Source organism: Xyrauchen texanus, chromosome 47 (assembly GCF_025860055.1).
Source record: "Xyrauchen texanus isolate HMW12.3.18 chromosome 47, RBS_HiC_50CHRs, whole genome shotgun sequence".
Lineage (NCBI taxonomy): Eukaryota > Metazoa > Chordata > Actinopteri > Cypriniformes > Catostomidae > Xyrauchen > Xyrauchen texanus.
This window is the reverse complement of record NC_068322.1, coordinates 4504655-4527736: the sequence shown is the minus strand read 5'-3', so window position 1 is coordinate 4527736 and position 23082 is coordinate 4504655. Positions and strand designations below refer to the sequence as shown.

Below are 23082 nucleotides of genomic sequence, written 5' to 3'. Positions count from 1 at the left end.
TGTGCTTATTGACTGTTGTGTTGATGTTCAATAGTATGTAGTGAACTGGTAAATGTCAGTGAGTTGAGGAATGTTATATTGAAGGGTTTGCAGAAGGCTCTTCTTGAATGAGTCATTGTAGTTTTTTGCAGTTTGTCACATGCTCTATTGTCATCACATTCTCATCATGCACAATGAGGAACTGCAGAGTTAATGTCACTAGACATTCAGAATCACAGCAGCTCAAATACATGTCTTCAGAGAATCGTCTTGAAGGTCAGTATACATCATGTTTTATCATAGACTGATGGAACTTTACTAATTATTTGTAATCAATACCTTGAACAACTTTTGTCATTGGGGCTGTTGTTTTCCTACCGCTAAACTTAACCAAATTGGAATTTTAATGATGTGAATTTTTGATATTGTCTTATGGGGATACCATATTAAGATGATGATAATATTTATTAGTAACATTAATTCCACAAAGGTTATTTTTGAACAAGAGCTCATTTTGTATGCAGTGGCAAGTGAACTTAAAATAGCATTTTTCATATCCTGTAAAAATGAAAGGAAGTTGACATTTGAGGAGTGTACTGACACTTAAATAGCAAAAGACGTGATGCTATTAAGTAAAAATAATTGACAAGCAATTTAATTAATCATCAAAAACAGTGCTGAAATGATGACCTGCAGGTATAAAATTATCTTTAACCATTTAGCTGAGAATTGGGCATATCAGCTGTAACATAGGCTACTTAAAGGAATATTCTGGGTTCAGTACAAGTTAAGATCAATCGACCGGATTTGTGGCATAATATTGATTACCTCACAAATTAATTTCGCCTCATCCCTCCTTTTCTTAAAAAATAAAGAGAGCAAAAATCGAGGTTTCAATGGGGTCAATGTTTGGAGGGTTTAATGGCAGACATTTTCTAAAAGCATTTACATGAATTCTTCTGTTAAAACTCATGTATTATTTGAGCTGTACTTTTGTGTAAATTGTCATTTTTACAGTCATTTTAGGATTTTAGTGTTTGTTAATATTACATCATCATGGCATGAAGTTGTGAAATTGACAATAACTTTAAACAGAAAAGGTTCGTAAGTGATTTATCACACTAAAATCATGTTTAAACATGCATGTTGTTCATGTGGTGTGGCTATTCTTTTGAAACAGTAAGTATTTTAATGTTAATTTTTTTTTTTTAAAGTAGCCAATCAAAAATAAACTATAAAGGCCTGGTCAAACATTTCCAACTCAATTTTAATAAGACCTTCATATATGTTCGTTTTAATAAATATCAACCCCTGGGATGTGAAATAGCTCAAAGTTGAACCTGAAATGCCATCAAGGTATGTTTTGATGTACATCACCATTATCTCTCTCTCTCTCTCTCTCTCTCTGTTGCTTGCTGGGAGTGGATTGAGAGTGGTGTTGGTGAGATCTAATTCACCTTTAAATTTAATTAAGTTTTTTTCTATTTCTATGTTCTTGCATGGTTTATGTTTGATTTAGACTCAGTTTGATTACTGTTGTGAATATTGCACTCTCATGAGGAGACGCCATCATTGTCCTTGCGCAATAGCTTCAGGTGTGTGCCAGAAGATGGCGTCACAGTGGAAGATGTGCTCATTTCGACAGGCGAGAAAGTGGGACATGAAAATATTGTGTCCACTTCTCGCATGAATAAGGCCGTAGATGTGTTCTTAAAAGATCAAAACCTTGTTAATCGATAATGGTCTTGTTATAAATGACAATTTTGTTCAGGTAACCCCATTACATGCTCCGACAGTGAAAATCACGGTATGGAATGTTCCATCTTTTATCCGGATGAAGAGTTGGAATGGGAATTAGGCCTACGGTTTTGCAAATTTGCCTGCGCGTTCAAAACAATTACGCTAGGCTGTAAACACCCATCTCTGAAACACGTTAAGTCTTTCAGAAGACAGGTGTTTATGTTTCTAGACTCCCCCGAGAATACGCTGGATGTTTAATTCCCGTGCCACATTGAAAGCACCATATAATACCAGTTTTTGAATACATTCATACAATTGCATACAATAAATCGCCACGATTTAGGTCATAATACGTTTGCATGCCTACATAGAGAGCGTGCAACAGAGAATGGGCCTACTGGAGACGTTGCGGAGCACACTGCTCAAGAGGAAAACGCAGGTTCATCGGAGGTAAGCGATTCTGTTCCGTTATAGAAACACGTGAGTACTAATACTGATACTAATGTGAATGAACGTCAGCAAATATTGTACAACATATTAATGCAGATGAGCGACAAGATAACATTGTGGTAAATGCAGGGCCCAGTTCAAGTAGGTGTGTCGAGCCTGTTTGTTTGAGTACAAGAAAAAGAGAATTGTGTCTAAGCGATGATGGTAGTGGATGGCATTCCACCTGTTTCATGTCAATGTGCTGTACTGTCCCTACTACCTAAAAAGGGAGACTTGACCTTGTTAAAGAACTGGAGACCTGTTGCTTTATTAACAACAGAATATGAAATCTTATCCAAAGTTTTTACATTAGATAATTCATCAAGACCAAACCTATTGCATTCCAAAGAGATCTATAATGGATAATCTTTTTTTAGTGAGATACCTTGGATATCTGCAAATTGTTTGATGCAGAGGTTTGATTGATCACTTTAGACCAAGAAAAGGTGTTTGATCGGGTGTTTTGATCGGGTCGATCATAAATATCTTTTTAATCTACTTGCTGCATTTGGGTTTGGTCAGGATTTTATCAACTATATACAGTTGTTTCTTGTATGGTTAAGGTGAGGGATGGTCTAAGTCGGCCTATTTTGGTTTCAAGGGGCGTTAGAAAAGGATGCCCTTTATCAGGGCAATTGTACAGTATTGCTATCGAACCATTACTTTTTAATATAAGGAAAACCCTAACTGGTTTATTAATACCCACAATGCCTCAACATTTAAGAACTATAATTACTGCTTATGCTGATGATGTTACAGTCTTTGTCAATGACAATAATGATATAAAAGCTCTGTCTAGAGAACTTGTTTTGTATGAAAGGGCATCATCAGCAAAAGTAAATAGGGATAAGACTGAGGCTTTCTGGTCAGGTCAAAGAAATTTGGAAAATCTCCCACAACTACCAGGTAACATAAACTGGAATAAAAAAGGGGTAAAAATACTTGGTGTGTTTTTGGGATCTGCTGAGTTTCAAAAGAAAAATTGTGAGGGAGTTTTGGAGAGAGTGTTCACCCGATTGTCTAGATGGAACTGGTTGCTACCCCAGTTATCCTAAAGGGGGAGAGTTTTAGTTGCAAACAATTTGGTCGCTTCTGCTCTGTGGCACAAATTTATTGTGTTACAGCCTCCTGCTGGATTAGTTCAAGACATTCAAAGGATGCTGGTGAACTTTTTTTGGTCAGGACAGCATTGGGTCTGATAAACTGTCCTCTTTTTGCCAGTGCAAGAAGGGGGGCATGGTCTTGTAGATATCAGATCTAGACTTATGACTTTTCGTCTACAAGCTGCTCAGAGACTGCTGTATAGGCCTAATAATGATATTGCTTGGTCTAACATTGCAGTTGCACTCCCGAGAAAAGCAGGCAACATGGGACTTGATAAACACTTATTTTTATTGAGTTTGAATGAAGCCATTTTAACAGACTTGACTTCCTTCTATAGATCTGTGTTGGAAGCCTGGAAAGTTTTTTCTGTCTTAAGACTTGCTGGAATACATGCAGGTTTTTGGCTGATAGAAGAGCCATTGTTCCAGAACCCTTTTCTAAACACTTATGCTCTGCCAATTTGTCATCAATTTGGATGTATCTGTTTGTTTACATTAAGTATCAGTTTGGATACCCTGGGAGAGAGAACTGGGAAATTTTGTTGGACAGCTGAATTTGATCAACGACTCTTTATCAACAACTCTATCCATATTAAAGAATGGATAGCTGGGTGTGACTATGATTTTCCATCCTTGAAGATAACTGCTTATGTAAGGGAATGGCATGAGGAGGAAAGTCTTAATTGTCTTTTAAAACCCTTCAGCTGGATTGTTTTGAGTCTGCTGGAATAATACATGGTGCAATAGCCTTGAACAGACATGTGGTGCACCTCAATCCAAATGTAGGGGTGGGTTGCCATTTTTGTTCTGAAAATGAAACCATTTTCCATCTTTTTGTGCAATGTACACGTTTGGGTAATTTGTTTTCTTTTTACTTCAATGGGTATTACCTTTAGGTGAAGATTTAGCTCATCAATTGTTCAATTTTGGGCCAAAACATTCCGTTAGTCGTAAAAATGTTTTGGTTTTATAAAATTTTGTGTTTGGAACTGCCAAACTTGCCATTTGGGAAAACAAGGAAAATGAAGATACTTGGTAAAGATACTTTAGATCCTTTGTTGATGTTCATGGGTTTGGTAGCATCAAGGCTTAGGATAGAATATGCATATTACAAACTGGTAGGGTGCTTACCAATGTTTGTGAATACTTGGGCCATAAATGGTGTGTTATGTACAGTTCATGAAAATTATGATTTATTGTTGAATTTTTGAGTTATATTGTTGTTATTATTATGTTATTTTTTGCCTTTGTAATTGAGATTGTGTAATGTAGATTTTCAGTGATAACACTGACTTGGTTTACCTATATGTTTTAAATAAAGGTGATTCAATCTCTCTCTCTCTCCCTAATTCTAAATTATGTTTTTATAACAATTTGTAAATAAAGCAAATTTTAAAAGTCTCTCTCTTCCTCGCCCCATTCCAACCCCTCTTTGATTTCTAGTCCTGTCAGGCTACAAATAAACAATGAAGAGTCTCTTCCAGAAAATCTCCAGATGGCCATATCCTCTGATCATGGTGATGTTAGTGTGTATCAGAGAGTGCACTCCAATGCCAGACCCCCATCAGAGGGACAAGATGCTGAAACTAGAGCTCTCCCAGCAGGTAGGGGGCAGAGTGGAGCTCACACAGGCAGAACAGCAACTAGACTCACGTCTACACCAGCTAAAAGTGAAAGAAATGGGCGTTTCGCCGTTCCCCCCCACCAAACACTTCTTTAAAGTGCGGCATATCATCCAAAAAAGCCCCATCTTCAAACTGCTGCAGAAAATGCCCAAAGGTAAACAAAGGGTAGCTATTGGGTCACTCACTCCTTTTGTCTGTTTTTCAGGTGACAAAATATTCTGTACTTTGCAGGTGCCGCCCTTCACATCCACAGCTCTGCCATGGTGGGTGTGGATTGGCTGGTGCTGAATGCGACATACAGGCCTCATTGTTATATCTGTTTCACATCAAAGGGGTCAGTGCGGTTCCTATTCTCTGCACATATGCCCTTCCTGCGTTGGGGATGCTTTTCCTGGAGCCGATTAGACATGTTGAGGGCCAGTCTTGGTGATGTCACTGCTTTTGACAACGGGTGATCAAGCTAATTTCATACATTTTAAGTGTGGCTTATACATGTATAATAAACACACACAAAAAACATAATAATACCCCAAATACACAGTAGTTTTGACATTAAGCAGTTCAAGAACAAATAAACAGACTAATGGAGTAAATTCCTCAGTTTAATGCAGAATCTTACACTCTTCACGGAGGATCCAGAGACTGCTTACCCAACACAGGATGCAGCATGGGAAAGGTTTGAGGAAACTTTTCTCGCTCTTTCTGGGCTGATCACATATGCACCTGTCTTTAAAGACTACATCTACCAGGGTCTGAAGGAACTCTATGAAGACAACATCATGTACCTGGAGCTGAGAGTTGGACTGTCCAAGGTTTGTGACTGTTTAGTTGGATCACCATTAGGGAGTTTTAATCATTTATGTGCTCCTAGGGGAGAGTTTAAACCATTTCTTTGAAAATTAAACATCTGAACTCACCTATTTAAGAATTTTCAACTTTACTTAATTAATGTTTATTAGGCCTATGAACTGGATGGCACTGTCCATGACAGAGCATGGTCTCTAGAAGTCTACAGAGACATCACCGAGCAGTTCAGAGCAAGTCATCCAGACTTTATAGGAACTCGTATAATCTTATCTGTCCACAGGTAAAATTATATTAAACCTACAAAAAAAGTTGTAACAATCATGTAACGTTTACATCTATTTAAGTCATTCTTGCATTGAACCAAATTACATTTCATATAGTATTTTTTCCTGAAACAAACTGTTCTTTTAAAGACTAATAAGTTAATTTAATAAAGTCACATGAATGAAGTCACTAAACAAAGAAATTACATTTCCACTATTACAAGCATCTCCAAATATGATCCTCTTTTGCTGATTAGTATAAGTGTATTTTCTGAATCTTACACAGGACTCTTAGTGTGTCTGACGTGAAGCAAGATGTAAAAGATGCTATTGAAATGCAGAAACAATATCCAGATATCATCGCCGGATTTGACCTGGTAATATCAGGCCTATATATATATATATAGTATATTTATTTATACTTATAAGGTTGGGGAGTAATGGAATACATGTAATGGGATTACGTATTTAAAATACTAAAAATAAGTAACTGTATTCCACTACAGTTACAATTTCATATAATATTTTCATATAATACCTTTCATATTGAAAATATTAAAACATATAAATGATGCAATCCAAAGTGCATTTGAACAGCGGTGAAACACTTTCTTATGATGCGTTACATTCATATGAGCAGACGGAGAAGTACGTTTGGAGCCGAAGAAATAGAAGTAAATTGTCAGCTTTACGCTAAAATAAAATGCTATTTCTAGCCATTTTACATGCACATGTTACCAGCACGATCATATTTTTTTTTATCAAGAAAATTCATGTTGGATCATAATTTCTTTTCTTCTAGTAAGACCTTTGATATTAGGGCAAAAACTGTATTCTTGATATGATCTTGTTTTAGATGCAACACTGCATAATATATTTGGGTTTTTCAGAGTATGTATTTTTAATGTGTATTTTGTCTTAATGTACTGACAGAGTTTTTCAAAACAAGTCAAAAAATCTACCAGTGCTGAAGAAGAAATTCAAAGTATTTAGATTATGTTTCTGACCTTGAGTAATCTTACAGACTATGTTACAAATTACATTTTACAGCATGTAATCTGTAATCTGTAGTGTAATACATTTCAAAAGTAACCCTCCCAAGCCTGTATGTGTGTATATATATATATATATATACTCTGATATGATCCCATTTTGCCGTAGGTTGGTCGTGAAGACACCGGAAAATCTATCTGGAATTATCAAGAAGCTTTATCAGTCCCTTCAGAAATTAAGATAAAACTTCCTTACTTTTTCCATGCTGGAGAGACAGGTCAGTCTATGTAGCTCACTTCACTCTCAAAAAGTAACTATAAGTTTTTTAAACATATGAAATCTTGAAATACTTAAAGAATCAAGTTTGTGGGAACAGCTAAATAAGGCATGATACATTGCAATATGTTTGGCATGAGTGTTTGTTTTTAGATTCTCTTGGTACAGATGTGGACAAGAATGTTTTGGATGCTCTGCTGTTTAACACCAGTCGTATCGGACATGGTTTTGCACTGGTACACCATCCTCTGGCTAAGAAACTCTCCAGGGAAAGAGGAGTGGCAGTGGAGTTGTGCCCCATTTCTAATCAGGTAAAACAATCTCAGAAAGATGGGTGACAGTGTCAATCAAATTAAGTCTATTCAGGGATATTTTTCTCGTATTGTTTCCCCAGCTGGAAAAAAGATGTTCTTATACTACCAAGAATTCAGAAAAAATCTTTAACTGATATCCAGCACAAATGGTCATAATTATTCCTAATAAATGCAAGTACTTAATGTGTAATGTCTTAAGATGCATCCTGGACCAAATTAAAAGATGATTTAAATTAGAGTCAATCAGAAGTATATGCCAAGGCTAATGCTTTGCCACTAAACTTGCAGTAATGTCTTTGTTTTGACTGGTTGAATCGATTGTCTTTCAGTGTTTTGTCATTTCCAGGTTTTAAATCTGGTCTCGGACCTGCGAAACCACCCTGCCACAGTGCTTATGTCAGAAGGCCATCCTTTAGTAGTGAGTTCTGATGATCCAACCTTGTTCGGGACCACAGGACTCTCATATGACTTCTATCAGGTTTTTGTGGGTATTGGAGGATTGAATGCTAATCTGGGCACTCTGAAGGAGCTTGCAATGAATTCAATAAGGTACAAGATTATGTACTTCAATTTGAAAAATCATCTCAGTTATGTAGAGTATGAATTAAAGGTCGCATTTTTCCTCAATAGGTACAGTTCCTTGTCGCCAGAGCTACAGAATAATGCTACAATGGTATGGCAGAAAAAGTGGGACCGATTCATTGCAGAAAATTAAAAATTGTGACAAACAGAAGAGGAGGAGATTGGGAGGTGTAAGGGATAAGTCAACTGGTCATTGTCACAAAATAAATGGCTGGCTGAATGTACATTATCCTGCTTATTACACAGCGACTTTCCAAATAAATAAATATTTGGACATGAAATACTGAGTTTCATTTAAATCATTTAATTAAGTTAGAAAGAGTCTCTTTTTGAAATGTACTCTCACTAAGAAATTTAAAACTAAATAAAAGGAAATGCACAAGGACCGACAGAGGAACATGTTGTTTAAAAGCTTTGGGACTATTGTCAGTTTCATGCCATACATTTTTTTATAAAAGAAAAAAGCCTTCCGCTTTTCAGAAGTCCTGATTTACAGTACATGCTGTATCATCCAGTGCTGTTCTCTGCACTCCTGAATAAAAAGGTTATACTTTCCTTCACCTGTTTGTGATAATAGAGCATGATATTAAAAAGTTTTCTTTGTAAAGGCTTTTCACTACATGGTGATTTGCAAGTCACTCACCACTCCATAAGCATTTATATAAACTGCAGGATGTAACTGAGGGTAGACATTTTCTAGATACCATTTGAATGGTTTGCATTTCAGCTTCTCTCTCGGTCTCTTTGTTTCTGATACATCTCCAGTGTCTATCCCATGGTTCTGCTGGAGGACATAAGAACATGTACACAGGATTTTTGCTGATCACAAATCTGCTATCATAGAATCAAAGCAATGGGACAGATTAAACTGTATCTCTTTCCACACCAAAAAGATACTTGGGGGAAATGTTGAGTTTTTGAAGCAGCAATTGAAAACATATTGATATGTCCTTAGAAGAAGATTCAATTGTCAAGAGTCCCATTCATTACATAAAAATCAACTCGTTTAGACTGCAGGAACAATATCCAGATATCATAGCTGCATTTGACCTGGTAATAACTTTGAAAATTTGTTGAGTCTGCTGAAACTTCCTGATAAAATTTGGCTTTTTGTTATTGTATCTACTTGTATGGGACGATTCCAGGAAGATTGAGGGAATTTCTCTTCATTGTAACGGTCAAGTCGCGCATGTAGGGTTTGTGCGCCCTTTCAGTGTGGGCAACTTTAGAGCAGGGAACAATCTCTATACTTCCTCCACATAGCCACACCTGAACCAAACCACAGAAAAGATAAAGACATCATGGTGCAATGTGGCTATTTACTAATTCATATGTTTATGGACAGCATCTTTGGAAAAATACCACATCAAATTTGAAGTCATCCCTCATTTTCACAAAAAGAATGGCATTACGAATTTTACATTTCTGAAGAAAACATCAGTGGTGATAACTCATGCTCAATAGAGTAGAATACAATAGAACAGATCATTGAAAAAACATACTTAACGCACTCACTTTCCTGACTGTGACGGGTCATTTTGGTCATACCTCTTTGGTGGAAACACCTCGTACATGCACCAGAGAGCCCAGTCAAAACCATGGGCAGCGGCGGGATAGTGCGTCACTTGCAAATCATAGAAACTCCAATGTGCGGTCAGTCTGGATACGGGCAAGCAAAGGCTCCACCCTAAAAACAAGAGAGTAAGAAAGTGTACACATTTGGGGGGGTATTCACATCCAATGCATCTACAGAGCAATGACAAATGCAAAATGGAAAACAGACAGCTCAATCATTTTTTTGACAGGTATTGAAATAATGAGCATTTACATAAACCACAAGACACATCTGTAGTCTCTAGTCTCCGGCAGATCTCTGTCCAGAGGGATTTGGTCACTGAGGAAGGCATTATAGCCATATTTCTGAAAGAGATCTTCAGCTTTTCTCTGGTCTTCCTCAGAAAGCTCCACAGTCCATTTGCTGAAGAGATTGTGAGTTTGGGAACAGCTTCTCTGCTGGCTTCTTCTCGTCTTTCACTTTGAGGCTTCTTCCCTCTGCAAGAATTATATTAGTCGTTCAAAAATCTTAATTTTTTTCCTGCAAGTATTTTTATTTGTGGTTCAGAGTCACTGAAATTGCAGGGATTGCACATCTGCATGTGTTCAATTAGAACCAAATAATTCTAATAAGAGAGTTACACCAGCAAATCCAAAACAATATAGCTCAAGTCAACAGATTTGTGTGAGTGTCTATTTGAATATCGTTCATGTCAGGGTGTTTGAAATATGACACGTCCATGAATTTTAAAGGAATATTCGATAGAAGTTCATTACAATACAAGTTAAGCTTGTGTCATGATGTTGATTACCAAAAAAATGTATAATTAATTTATTAAAATAATCGATTACAGTGACCTGTCCAGGGTGTCCCCCGCCTTTCGCCCAATGTTAGCTGGGATAGGCTCCAGCCCCCCGCGACCCTGTACACAGGATAAGCGGTTGACGATGGATGGATGGATGGAATCGATTACAGTAAAGCACTTACAATGGAAGTGCGCTGAATTTTATTTTAAGGTGAAGTAAATATTGCAGAAAATATTACTTTCAATATTGAATAAGTCAGTTTCAGCATGAACTTGGAAATATTAAGTACATTCTATATTCAAACATGCAGAAGATCAGGGGTTTGTTTGCAAATGGTTCAGTTTGGCTCATCTTTAATTAATTAATTGAACAACAGTTCCACAATTAAATTAAAATACAATTAAGAATAAAAGGTGAAATGTGTCATTACTGCAGTATAAATCACCAACCATTTAAAATTAAAAGAGCTTCATGGACATTCTGCCTAACATCTGCAGGGACGAAATTAAACATAAAATGAGGGTAGGTAAATAATAACACAATTTAGATTTTTGGGTGAACTATGCCTTTAATAAATTGTTTTGTCACAAAATGTCCCACAGTGGGCTGTTACATATATGAAAACTTATTATAAAACGCAATCATGAAAAAACAGGAAACGATCAATTATTTCATATCTAAATGTAAAACTACATGTAAAACTTTTAAATGTATCCCGGTGTGATTTTATTGTGTTAACTTGTTTATCCAATCACTATTACAAAAATTACAATACTGCATTTTCTTATTTTTTTTTTTTTGAAGAAGAATAGAGTTCACGTATATTTACATAAATATGTCTTAAATATAAATATGTATACTGGAATTTTTTTATATTATCACTCTCTGATGATATAGCTGCTTTCATCAGTTTAAGAAACATGTTTATCTGTAAATTCAAACATTTCTCTAATAACTATGAAAATAACTGGATATTCTCTCTTTCTTCAACCTTAATTACTCTCAGTGTAGAACAAACCAGATAAAGCGGTCAGGAAAACACTCCATCGGTTTAAAAAAGTTGCCAGATTGTCATTAATGGCATTTTAAAGTTAAAAACTTCACAATGGGGGGCTTGATTAAAAATCATTAAATGATCAGTAATAGGCACAATGCCAAAGAAATGTACTGTTTAATGTAAAGTTGAATCCCTGATGCTTCAACAAAGTGCCAGCAGCATTTATGTGAATTCTGCCGTTCAGAAGTCTTCAATTACATGCTGTATCTTCCAGTGCTGGCCGCTGCACTCCAGAATTAAAAGCTCATAATTTCCATCCTGGTCAGAGCTGATCTCCAGACAGCGTTTGGTATTTCTGTTCTGTATGGCCTGGCCCTAAAATATGTTATACAATTATTAGATTGTGTTGTATATCCTGGCAATCCTTTCACGTGAATAATATATTCAGTATGTCATGATTTATTCACCTGTTTGAAGTCCCAGTACATGTGTTGCTTTAGCTTTTTAGCATCTGAACACAAGTAGAGCTCCGGGACCCTCCCCGAACCTGGATCACTTAAACAACGGGTCCTTTTGTATGTATTGGACTCAAGAGGACCCATAAATATCTCACCTCTTTCTGTATAGTAAAATAACTGTGAGAAGTGAAACTGAAGTTTAGTAAACATATAATAAAATGAATAAATCATGAATATATTGAAAATAAAAAATTATTCCTTACATACCTGTGAGAATGAGAAATGACATTTATATAAAATGGGAGCGGTCCCTTCAACTGGTCCCTGATCCAAACATAAACTTGTTTGCAGATCATTAATCAGCTGTTTGTAAGAACATAATAAGGAAATTATGGAAAACCATTATTTTTTATTATTGTGTAAAAAGAAATCATAGCACGGCAAATCACTCACCACTCCATAACCAACTATATCATCTACGGGATTTAACTGAGGATAGACATTTTCCAGATAGAATTTGAATGGTTTGCATTTCAGCTTCTCTCTCAGTTTTTTTCTCTCTGACACATCTCCGATGTCTATCCCATGGTTCTGCAGGAGCATATGAGAACAGATATACAGGATGATTGCAGATCATACATCTAACAGAGAAAAAAGCAATGGGGCCATGTATTTCTTGCCATACTAAGTTCACTTATAGGGTCTTAGAATTCGGGCTAGAGAATTTTTTTGAATTGTAATTTTTATTTTACCCCCAGTTGACTGAATCTTTCAGATTAAATGTGAGGGGAATTGCACAGTTCACTCATGTATACCTGTATGGGAAGATTCCAGGCAATGTTGACATTTCTCTTGTATTCATCCATCCAAACTTCTGCCACCCTGAGGGCATTTCTCTTCATTGTAACGGTCAAGTCGCGCATGTAGGGTTTGTGCGCCCTTTCAATATGGGCAACTTTAGAGCAGGGAACAATCTCTATACTTCCTCCACATAGCCACACCTGAACCAAACCACAGCAAAGATAAAGACATCATGGTGCAATGTGGCTATTTACTAATTTATATGTTTATGGACAGCATCTGTGGAAAAACTCCAGATCAATTTTGAAGTCATCCCTCATTTTCACAAAAAGAATGGCATTACGAATTTTAAATTTCTGAAGAAAACATCAGTGGAGATAACTCATGCAAAATGTTTGGCCCCAATACTAAGGTTTTCTGGATGGTTGCCAGAGAGTTCATGGTAGTTGCCTACTGGCCCAGGTCAACAAGGCTCACCTATTCCCAGATAATGTGATTCCTAGATGGTTTGGATCCCTATCGATGATTTATTATTTATTTTTTTTGCTTTATGCCAGGTGAAAATCTTGAGTTTGATCACTTAGAACAGTAACAGAATGCATTGTTTTTGAAAAACCCTAATGTGCAGTATGAGCAATAGTAATAATCATAGCAGGTAATGGTGCCTTAGCAAGCACCACAAATTATATGGAATATTCTTTTTAAGGTGGTATAATAAAAATCACGTGCTTTACCCGTATGCCTAATTCAACATTCTCTCCTCCATACACCTGCATCCCTCCATCCAGAGTTCCAATCTCACCGAAAAAGAGACGATCAACCACGAGAATGCCCATTACAGAGGGACTCCTGGAGAACAGTGCAAGAGAATGCTCTCAATAGAGTAGAATACAATAGAACAGATCATTGGGGAAAAAATACTTAACACACTCACTTTCCTGGCTGTGACGGATCATGTTGGTCATACCACTTTGGTGGAAACACCTCGTACATGCACCAGAGAGCCCAGTCAAAACCATGGGCAGCGGCGGGATAGTGCATCACTTTCAAATCATAGAAGTTCACTCTGTCAAACACAGGACTCAGGACCAATGTGCGGTCAGTCTGGATACGGGCAAGCAAAGGCTCCGCCCTAAAAACAAGAGAGTAAGAAAGTGTACACATTTCATACACCATATACTTTCCTTTCCTGTACGTTCTTACATGTGTTTCTTTCTTCTTTTTTACTTTCTCCCCTTCTCTCCACAATTTGGAATGCCCAATTCTCTTTAAGTCCTCGTGGTGGCGTAGTGACTTGCCTCAATCTGGGTGGCAGAGGACGAATCTCAGTTGCCTCCGCATCTGAGACCATCAACCCGTGCATCTTATCACGTGGCTTAATGAGTACATTTCAGCGGAGCCACAGCGCATGTGGAGGCTTCACACTATTCTCTGCGGCATCCACGCACAACTCCCCACGCTCCCCACAGAGAGCGAGAACCACATCATAGCGACCAGGAGGAGGTTAACCCATGTGACTCAATTTGGTTGCTTAGGAGACCAGGCTGGAGTCACTCAGCATGCCCTGAATTCGAACTCGAGACACCAGGGTTGATAGTCCCTACATTTGTTTAAGTATTTCATCAGATAAAGGCAACTGATTATTTCTCACCATTTGGCATGGACTTCAATGTGGGCATCCAAAATAGCCACCACATCCCCTGTGGCTGCCTTCCATCCTGAGATTCTCGCCTGAGTGAGGCCTCTCTGCTCTGAATGTGTCACCATCTTCACCAGGCCTGGGTGCTTCTCATTAATGGAGTTGACATAGACATTCAGCTGTGACTTCAGATCTTCTGTAGAACAGACATGTCCAAAATGAAATATGCAAAATAATCCATATTGGGCAGTACATGAAAATATAATTGACATACATCAAACTAGTTACTGTGACTGTCAGGTTCACTCTCTGCTGAACATGCTTTATCATAAGAATTCATTCCTTTAGTCGATATTTGGATTTGTAGTATTCCATAAAATAAACACCAAGCGTGACTAAACTTTGAGAAAAACAAACCATTTCTGCTGTGGTCGTCCACCAATATGATCTCTTTGAGCAGGTGGGCTGGAGTTCTGTTGATGATACTGCAAATGGCTCTTTGAATGACAGACAGAGCCTCATCCAGGTAAATCAACACCACACTGATGGTGGGAAGATTGGGGGGGTATTCATGTCCAATGCATCTACAGAGCAATGACAAATGCAAAATGGAAAACAGACAGCTCAATCATTTTTGTGCATTTTGCACAAGACAGGCAGGTATTGAAATACTGAGCATTTACATAAACCACGAGACACACCTGTAGTCTCTAGTCTCCGGCAGATCTCTGTCCAGAGGGATTTGGTCACTGAGGAAGGCATTATAGCCATATTTCTGAAAGAGATCTTCAGCTTTTCTCTGGTCTTCCTCAGAAAGCTCCACAGTCCATTTGCTGAAGAGTTGTGAGTTTGGGAACAGCTTCTCTGCTGGCTTCTTCTCGTCTTTCACTTTGAGGCTTCTTCCCTCTGCAAGAATTATATTAGTCTTTCAAAAATCTAAAAAATTTTCCTGCAAGTATTTTTATTTGTGGTTCAGAGTCACTGAAATTGCAGGGATTGCACATTCATAAAAATGAATGCTCTAGCTTAAAAATAATTATTATTTATGATTGTTTGTTATCTTTACAATGTGTCATCATGTATCACTCGTTAATATAAAACCTTGTAATTTTATTAGCTAATGTGAGTAAATATCACTAGAAAATGAAATAAGTTCATTTTACTTAACTTTTCAAAGCTGGTGTTCCCAGCATGCACTGGGCTTGAATAATTAATGAGATTGCGTGGTTTCACTGTTTGATTCCCTGTCGGAGGCTTTCATATGTCATGTGGTATATAATTATCCGTGTTTGTAAATACATCTTCAAAAAAAGGACTATATACTAAAATGTTTAAGTTAAACTTACTCACTTTTAATCAATATTATGTCATGAAGTTCAGTAGATTTTACTTACATTCATACTATTAAGATTAACTTATAAAAACTGAGTAAAAACTTGTGAAATCAAAATAAGTCAATCTAACTATTCATTTTATCCAGTGTGAATGGGGCCAGTCCATAAACCCAATAAAAACATATTGTTTCTTTCTTTTTGAGTAAAGTTACATCAATTTTACAACTTTGTACAACAAAACCATGTAATCACAGTTTTGGAAAGAACTTTACACAGGTTAGTAAGTGATTTTACCACACCAAAATTATGTTAACATATACTGCTTATGTATAATGGCTATACTTTTTAAAGGGACAGTATATATCTTAGATCAAATAACCTGTCACCACTTCTTTTATTATATTTCTTAACATTTTAATAAACCTATTTATAAGCTTAATTAGTTCAGTTTAAGTGGTCCTATGGTGTGACAGATTACTTTTCAAAAACACACAAATTCAATGCAGTGTCTCAATTTATAAGTGGTCACGCAAAATGCAAGTATAGTAGAGATATATATATATATATATATATATATATATATATATATATACACATATATACATATATAGTACATAGGATGTTCTATACTGCTTTAAATTTCACGTCACATAATATTGTGCATACAAGTTATGTTAAAGCAGAAAATGAGTCTTTGGAAGCATGAAACAGTACTTCATTTCTTATGTCAAAATGGACTAATCAGACATTAGTAACTCACCTATCGCATGTACATGAGCCTCCAGTCTCTTCAGTTTGCTGAGGAGAAGTGCACTGTGTATCGAGAAGTTCTGCTGGACCTGGTCAAACTGTTTCTCTTGGGTTTGGATTTTCTGCTTGACAGAGTTCACATAGAGAAACACTACAATGACAGCCAAGACTGGAAACAGACTCTTCACACAGCTTACTCTCATCATGATCTGAACGGTGTGGACACTGCAAAAATCACAGAGCTTTGTTGCCTATAGCTGAGGCTGTCATTGGTCTTTACTCTTGTAGCTTTTGTGTACAAAAGTGGCACCACTAATGTTTTCCAGCTTTTTAAGATTTGTTTATCTTTATCAATTTATCATAATCATTGACAAAAAGGAAGAAGTCTTATCTTCATGACTTGTGGTAAATCTGTATTAATAAGCCACCAATTCTGCACATTGTGGCATGGAAAAAAGGTGCCACCCTTTAGTCTTTCTAAAGTTTACAAGGGATTGGAACACCAGGACATTGAATCCTGGTATGGCTAGTAGGATGTTTGGCAATGGGAGGGGCTTTCAACTTCTTCATATTACAATAAAATACCAGTTTTTACCACTGTTTACAACTCTCATTTTATAAATCAATAAATGTAGTCAATCCCCCACACTGCAGTCCATCACCACTGTGGTTGGTGATAAAAGTTATCAAATGTGTCTGTCTCGTGCCATGTGTTTTTATGATTTAAGCCATGAATCAACATTTAGTTTAGCCTAAAGCAATGATTATGAAAGGGACCAAGAAACCAATCGTTATTTTGCAAAATAAAAATCAATTCTGAAAATGATTATCAAGAAAATATGGAAAGGGATAGTACAAGTCTTTATTTACAGTGGCATACAGCACTCTCAACTTTTGAGATTACAAATTATAATATTTATTTAAGGTGGAAACCCCTCCTTAATCAAATTTCAAACAATGTATAGTCTCTATTATTGACACATATTTGACACAACCTTTTGTCACAATACATATTGCTCCAAAAAAGCTTTAGAGAACAGTACTCTTTTCATTAGTAGACAAGTGGAACCCATCATCATGTTTTTAAATAATTTGTTATTAAAAGTTAATGAGATGATAGCACTCATCATTTAAAGAGGAAAGCAATTTTTCGACAGCTCTTTGGTCTCTAGAGGGAAACATTGCATGAGTTTTACAGTAAATACCCTGACTGTAGATACCATAACTACAAGAATGAGCAAAACACAAACATTTGCAAATAAAAAATGTTATGCTAAGATCAAACATATACAAATTTTTGCATATCCTCAATCTTTAATGTTTAGCGATGTGTCTATTTACAAAGTGTTAAAAATGACATTTAAAAAAGTTATAACAAAACAAAGTTAAAGAAAGTGGTAAAGAATGAAAGAGCTTTTAAAAAAATCTTAATATGGACTTTCTAGAAATTCTCTCTGTAAGGGGAAACTGCCAAGTCTCCTCCCATAAAACTGTTGAGCAATTACATTGTGTCTATAAAACAAATGTGTTTAGTGAGCTGCAGCATTAGGGTGTAAGGGATTTATTTTGGCCACACAGGTAAGTCCCAACCGCAGGCCTTGTCCAGGAGACTTCATAACTGCATTCTGAGATGCACCAGGACTCCTGCTAACAAGACCTGGACATGAAGTTACACAAGGGTGAAAAATCATAAGAAAGGTCTTTAATCACTGAATGTATGCACATCCAAAACTTCAAATGGATGATTTGAGTGATCAATCTTACCAGGAGGATTCCACTTTGGCAGTATGCCCCCTGCAGGACTGGAGCAGAGTGCAGGTTTAGAGAGACATGGAGTAGTGGGGGTCTTCTTTAGTCCAGATACAGAGGCAGCTGGACTCTCTGACTGATAACTGGTGTGGAGGCTGACAGAGAGAGTGAAACCAGATTGCAATTCATCAACTATCATGTAAATACTGAGGATTTTATAATAATTAAAAAACGAATCAACAAGACAAAATGAAAACCTCAAACTCAGTAATCTAGTATTGCTGCGGAAGACAACCTGTAATTTTTGCTTTGGAAGCTTTTACTGGCATTTTCACTTTCTTGTCCTTTCCTGCACGTGGGATCTTTTTTTCAGTTTTTTGTTTCACCGTCTTCTTTTTGTTCTTCACCATGAACATCTCATCTTCACTCTCATCTTCCTCAGTTAAGTCTGCATCGTTCTCTGAATCTGCAACAGGAACAACCTTATAAATGTCTGCATTGCTCTAAATCAGCAGTGCTACAACTCATTATGTGAATGCTTAAGAAATATTAGGCTGGTTTCATTATTGCAATGATGGCCTCAGTCCACGTGTCTCTAAAATGAACCTTGTGTGTTTTGTGGCTGGTAGTCTTCATCTTCTCCACGGTCATTCTCCTCCTTTCACCCTCTGCTCTTCTGTGGCTTTCATAGAGACTTTTCTCTGTTTGGGAACACTATGAGGGGAGGCTTGCATACTGATGATCACATTCAGCCCTGAAACACAAAGGCACAGATTCATGGAGAATGATACAACTTCATTCAAATATGATAAAATAGTCAAAATATCATATTAGCTTCATATCATATGAAGTACAATGTCAAAATGAGACATTCGTTAAAGGCTTAGTTCAAAACTTTCAAATATATGAAAGTTTAATTTTTATCATTACATTATGGAAAATAATGAACTTTATCACAATATGCTAATTTTTTGAGAAGGACCTGTATATAGCGCTTTGTAATATTATGAATGATATTACCATTGTTCCATATAAAACACCTGCTAGGAGAGAAATTGTGTTTGTACAAAAGTGACCAGAACAGTAATGCTTGTTTGTGACAATTGACCAAAGCAATAGGACGCAATAGGACGTTTACCAGTTATATAAGGGCACTGCAACAAAAATGTAATCCCCTAAATTTTTCAAATAAATCATATGGGATGATATTGAATATACTTGTTTGATTTTGAAAAAAGTTTTCAAGCCAATTCATTTTTAAAATTTGGTTGAAAATAGTCAAATTAAGAACATTTAACCCACCACCAGATAACAAGGACACTTTTCTTAATTTTTTGAGGTTTGCTTCTCCAGATGAAATTAAAGAGTATTTTATCCATTTGTGAGCATATATCCTTTGGGGCACTAAGTGAAGAGAAAAGGTATGCTGCTCTCGAGAGGCCTTCTGCCATACTCAATCGAATTCTCCCTATAATAGAAAGATCTCTTGTTAACCATGAGTTATATTTCTTTAGCATTTCAATAACAGGCCTAAATTAGAGTTGAACATTACATCAGTGTTTTTAGAGATTATAAAGAGGTGTAGGTTTATCATATTACTTAACACTCGAGCTACAACCAAAAAATGAAATGCAGAAATTGAACTTGTTGGATTCCTCGGTTTATTTCAAATCTGGGAGATGTTCCATACCAAGTTTAATAGAGCTATTACTTCCATAGTACATTGCTTTTACACTTTTGTAATATTACCTGAAACCAAAGAGTTTTAAGGAATCAAATATAAACTTATGGTTTACTCTATCAAAATCATTTCTAAAATCTAGAAAAAGTATTAAAGGGTCTCCATTTAGTAAATTGTTATATTGTACTAAATCAATAACTAAAAGAATATTAAAGGAAATATGGTTTCCTTTCATGAATCCACATTGAGTTTCATAAATTTCATTTAAAATTAAATCTCATTTAAAGCATTTTTCAAACATTTTGCAAAAACTGCTGCTAATATTTTATAATCATTATTTAGTAATGAGATGGGTCGCCAATTTTCTAATAATAGGATATCTTTTTAAGGTTTAGGGACAAAGGTAATGACACTCTGTCTGAGTGATGTAGGTAAGGATCCCTTGTTGATGGTCTTCATATACCGCTAACAGAAATTGAGATATATCGTCTGTAAAAGCTTAACAAAATTCTGACGTAAGGCCTTCATTTCCAGGGGATTTTTTTTTTTCCCTCAATTTCTCAATTTCATTTAGAAAAAGTTTTTGGGAACATTCAATTTACTTTCCAAAGATAGCATTTTTGGATTTCTAATTGTTTTAAAAAAATATATTGCATTATCTTGATTTCCTCAAGAATAGATATCTGTATAATATTTAGAAACAAATTTAGAAATCATGCCTAGGTCTTCAGTAACAATGTCATACATTTTTAACTTTTTAATTAGGCACATTTCTGCATTCCTTTTATCAAGACTAAAAAAATATTTACTGTTTCTTTCACCTTCTTCCATCCATTTCCTTCTAGATCTTACAAAAGCACATTTGGCTTTTTCTTGATAAATATAGTCTAATTCGTCCTGCAAATATTCTAAAACATCGTTATTGGATGGGTGGGTAAATGTTTGAGTTAAATTGGAAATTTCTCTAATTATATCATAGATACAGTTCTTTTTTTCATAACCATTTTTTTTTTTTTTTTTTTTAAATTGAATACTACATTTTCTTCAAACTTTAATAGTTCCCATTCCTTGCCATATTCCTTCTTAATATTTTAAGTATTATATTACATTAAGTATTTGGGCATTTTATTTCCAGTAAATTTGACCCTTTTGAACCTTTGTACCACAAAGTTTTTCGAGTGATGTGGGCATTTGGGATTCATTACATTTATCTATGAATGGGATGATTAATGTTATCAAAATTAATTGTATTCCAAAATTCAACTACCTTTTACAATCTCTCCCTGTAGATGTCCCCCTCTCTTACATCAAGCAATTTGATAGTATAGTGAAGTCCTTCATTTGGACTAGCAGATTACATTTTAATAAGTTACATAGGCTGATAGACAAAGGTGTGCTAGGCCTACACAAGATTTTGTTTTATTATAATGCATTTGGTCTCAGACATTTGTCTCACTGTTCGCTTCCACCTGAGAGAGTTCTTGCCCCTATTTTGCCAAACTAATCTGAGAAGTTAAATTACACCCCGTTATCTCGCATTTGCACTTGGTATGGAATACGGACATAAAAGTGTTAAATACGGACATTTAATTAAATGTTGCCTAGAGCATATGGCTGAACCCCAAATTATGTATTAATAAGTCCCCTTTCTGCTGGTCAGAGTGGATTGGGGGGCAGGTTAATACACTCGGTGATCTATATGAGCAGGGACGGATTACCAACTGGGCCTATGTTCAAGGTCTGAAAACACTGCATCTTTTTTTTTTGTTATTTTGACCAGTTGTCCTTTTCTGCAAATAAATGCTCTAAATGACAATATTTTTATTTGGAATTTGGGAGAAATATTGTCAGTGCTTTCTAGAAAAAACTAAAATGTTAATTTTAATCATTTAAACACATACCTATAAATAGTAAAAGCAGAGAAACTTATAATTTTGCTGTGGTCTCTATTTTTATAAGAATATGCCTTATACTGTATATATATAAGGCATATTCTATCAGGTTTTTATCACACCGCAGAATGAAGACTTTAAGACAATAATTATGATATCATATCATAATTTTCTGGAAATCTGCTTTGAAATGATGTGTTTTGTGAAAAGCGTTATATAAACAAAACTGACTTGACTTGACATGTTAGTGTATATTTTGCCATTCATTTTAGTTGGGCATTTTATGTTATCTATGTACAATCTTTGTAACAAAATGTCTGAGAGATAAATATAGTATAATTATGATTATGATCTCAAAATGTGTTATTCTAAAATCATTCTATATCTCATATTTCACTTCAGAGCTTATAAGCAAGTCACAGTGTATTGTAACTTAAAGACTGGCTCTGTGTGAGGCCCTTCCTTCCTTCCAAAAATAACATGAGAGTGTTGCCTTTGAGATGGGGGGGAAAAAGCAGAATGTGGAAAGGTTTATTCTTAGCTTAGAGACCAGATTGATGTTGCAGATTGATTCTCAGTGTTCATTATTCACCTCTAATGACAGGAGTCAGGGATGAGGAAGTTAAACCAAGAAACAGTTTCCTTTCAAACAAGTCCAGTCCAGTCACAACAGGGCAGCAGCTAACACTGTGATAAACTAAAAAGATGAAACCAAGGTTCAATGACCAATTTGGGTTTCTTGTTTGGTTTATTGTCTTTTATTATTTCTGTAAATTTTGTAATTATTAATTATAGAGTGGTTTTCTTTAACATTGATTTTTTACCTTTATGTTTGTTTATTATAATTGGATTTCTTACTCGAGCACTTTGGTTCATCATTGTTTTAAATGTGCTTTAAAATAAACTTGACTTGACAAAGGAATGAGACAAAGAACTAAAAGGACATACCTATATTTTCTTTAAACACTAAGCAATCTTTAATTTATTTGTATTATTTAAAACAAGCAAAAAGGGGTAATATACAATTTCCTGCACACCTAGCACTCAAAGCATCCATATAAATACCATAAATAAACATTTGCAATTAAATAAATAAATACTTTTTTTGGTTGACAATTGTTGTTCACAGGGGGTGTCCAGCACCAGTAACAAAATTCAGGATGGCAGGTGAAAACAATAATTAACTTTCGTGCCTATTTTGTGCAAAGCAGCGACGCGTCCCGAGTCACTCCATGGAGGATGAATAACT

General features: G+C 35.8%; 2 protein-coding genes across 3 annotated transcripts; one reads left to right on the top strand and one right to left on the bottom strand.

Annotated features, from left to right (window-relative positions):
• Positions 1-97: 97 nt before the first annotated feature.
• On the top strand, positions 98-8679 carry ada2b (adenosine deaminase 2b). Of its 2 annotated transcripts, none has more exons than XM_052120946.1 (10): positions 98-255; positions 4796-5090; positions 5168-5387; positions 5538-5748; positions 5896-6023; positions 6293-6383; positions 7168-7276; positions 7429-7586; positions 7936-8138; positions 8220-8679. In XM_052120946.1, the coding sequence occupies exons 1-10, from the start codon at positions 193-195 to the stop codon at positions 8302-8304; spliced, it is 1563 nt and encodes a 520-aa protein (XP_051976906.1). In that variant the 5' UTR covers positions 98-192; the 3' UTR covers positions 8305-8679. The 2 variants fall into 2 exon arrangements, with proteins under 2 accessions (XP_051976906.1, XP_051976907.1); XM_052120947.1 differs by having other exon boundaries at positions 175-255; positions 4755-5090; positions 8220-8677.
• Positions 8680-11092: 2413 nt separating this feature from the next.
• LOC127639101 (probable polypeptide N-acetylgalactosaminyltransferase 8) lies at positions 11093-16963 on the bottom strand. Its single transcript, XM_052120945.1, has 11 exons — positions 16522-16963; positions 15129-15333; positions 14845-15011; positions 14440-14623; positions 13723-13920; positions 13523-13637; positions 12803-12988; positions 12441-12578; positions 12255-12350; positions 11997-12164; positions 11093-11904 (listed from the first exon to the last, which is right to left on the bottom strand). The coding sequence occupies exons 1-11, from the start codon at positions 16715-16717 to the stop codon at positions 11770-11772; spliced, it is 1788 nt and encodes a 595-aa protein (XP_051976905.1). The 5' UTR covers positions 16718-16963; the 3' UTR covers positions 11093-11769.
• Positions 16964-23082: the final 6119 nt, after the last annotated feature.

Excerpts from the sequence above, each read along its gene's own strand:
- ada2b (XM_052120946.1), top strand. The coding sequence starts at position 193 with ATGTCACTAGACATTCAGAATCACAGCAGCTCAAATACATGTCTTCAG. Across the intron at positions 5,091-5,167 it reads GCTGCAGAAAATGCCCAAAG|GTGCCGCCCTTCACATCCAC; the intron begins GTAAACAAAGGG and ends TGTACTTTGCAG. Across the intron at positions 6,024-6,292 it reads ATAATCTTATCTGTCCACAG|GACTCTTAGTGTGTCTGACG; the intron begins GTAAAATTATAT and ends AATCTTACACAG.
- LOC127639101 (XM_052120945.1), bottom strand. The coding sequence starts at position 16,717 with ATGATGAGAGTAAGCTGTGTGAAGAGTCTGTTTCCAGTCTTGGCTGTC. Across the intron at positions 13,921-14,439 it reads ATTGAAGTCCATGCCAAATG|GGCGGAGCCTTTGCTTGCCC; the intron begins GTGAGAAATAAT and ends TCTTGTTTTTAG. Across the intron at positions 12,165-12,254 it reads GTCATTTCTCATTCTCACAG|TTATTTTACTATACAGAAAG; the intron begins GTATGTAAGGAA and ends CACTTCTCACAG.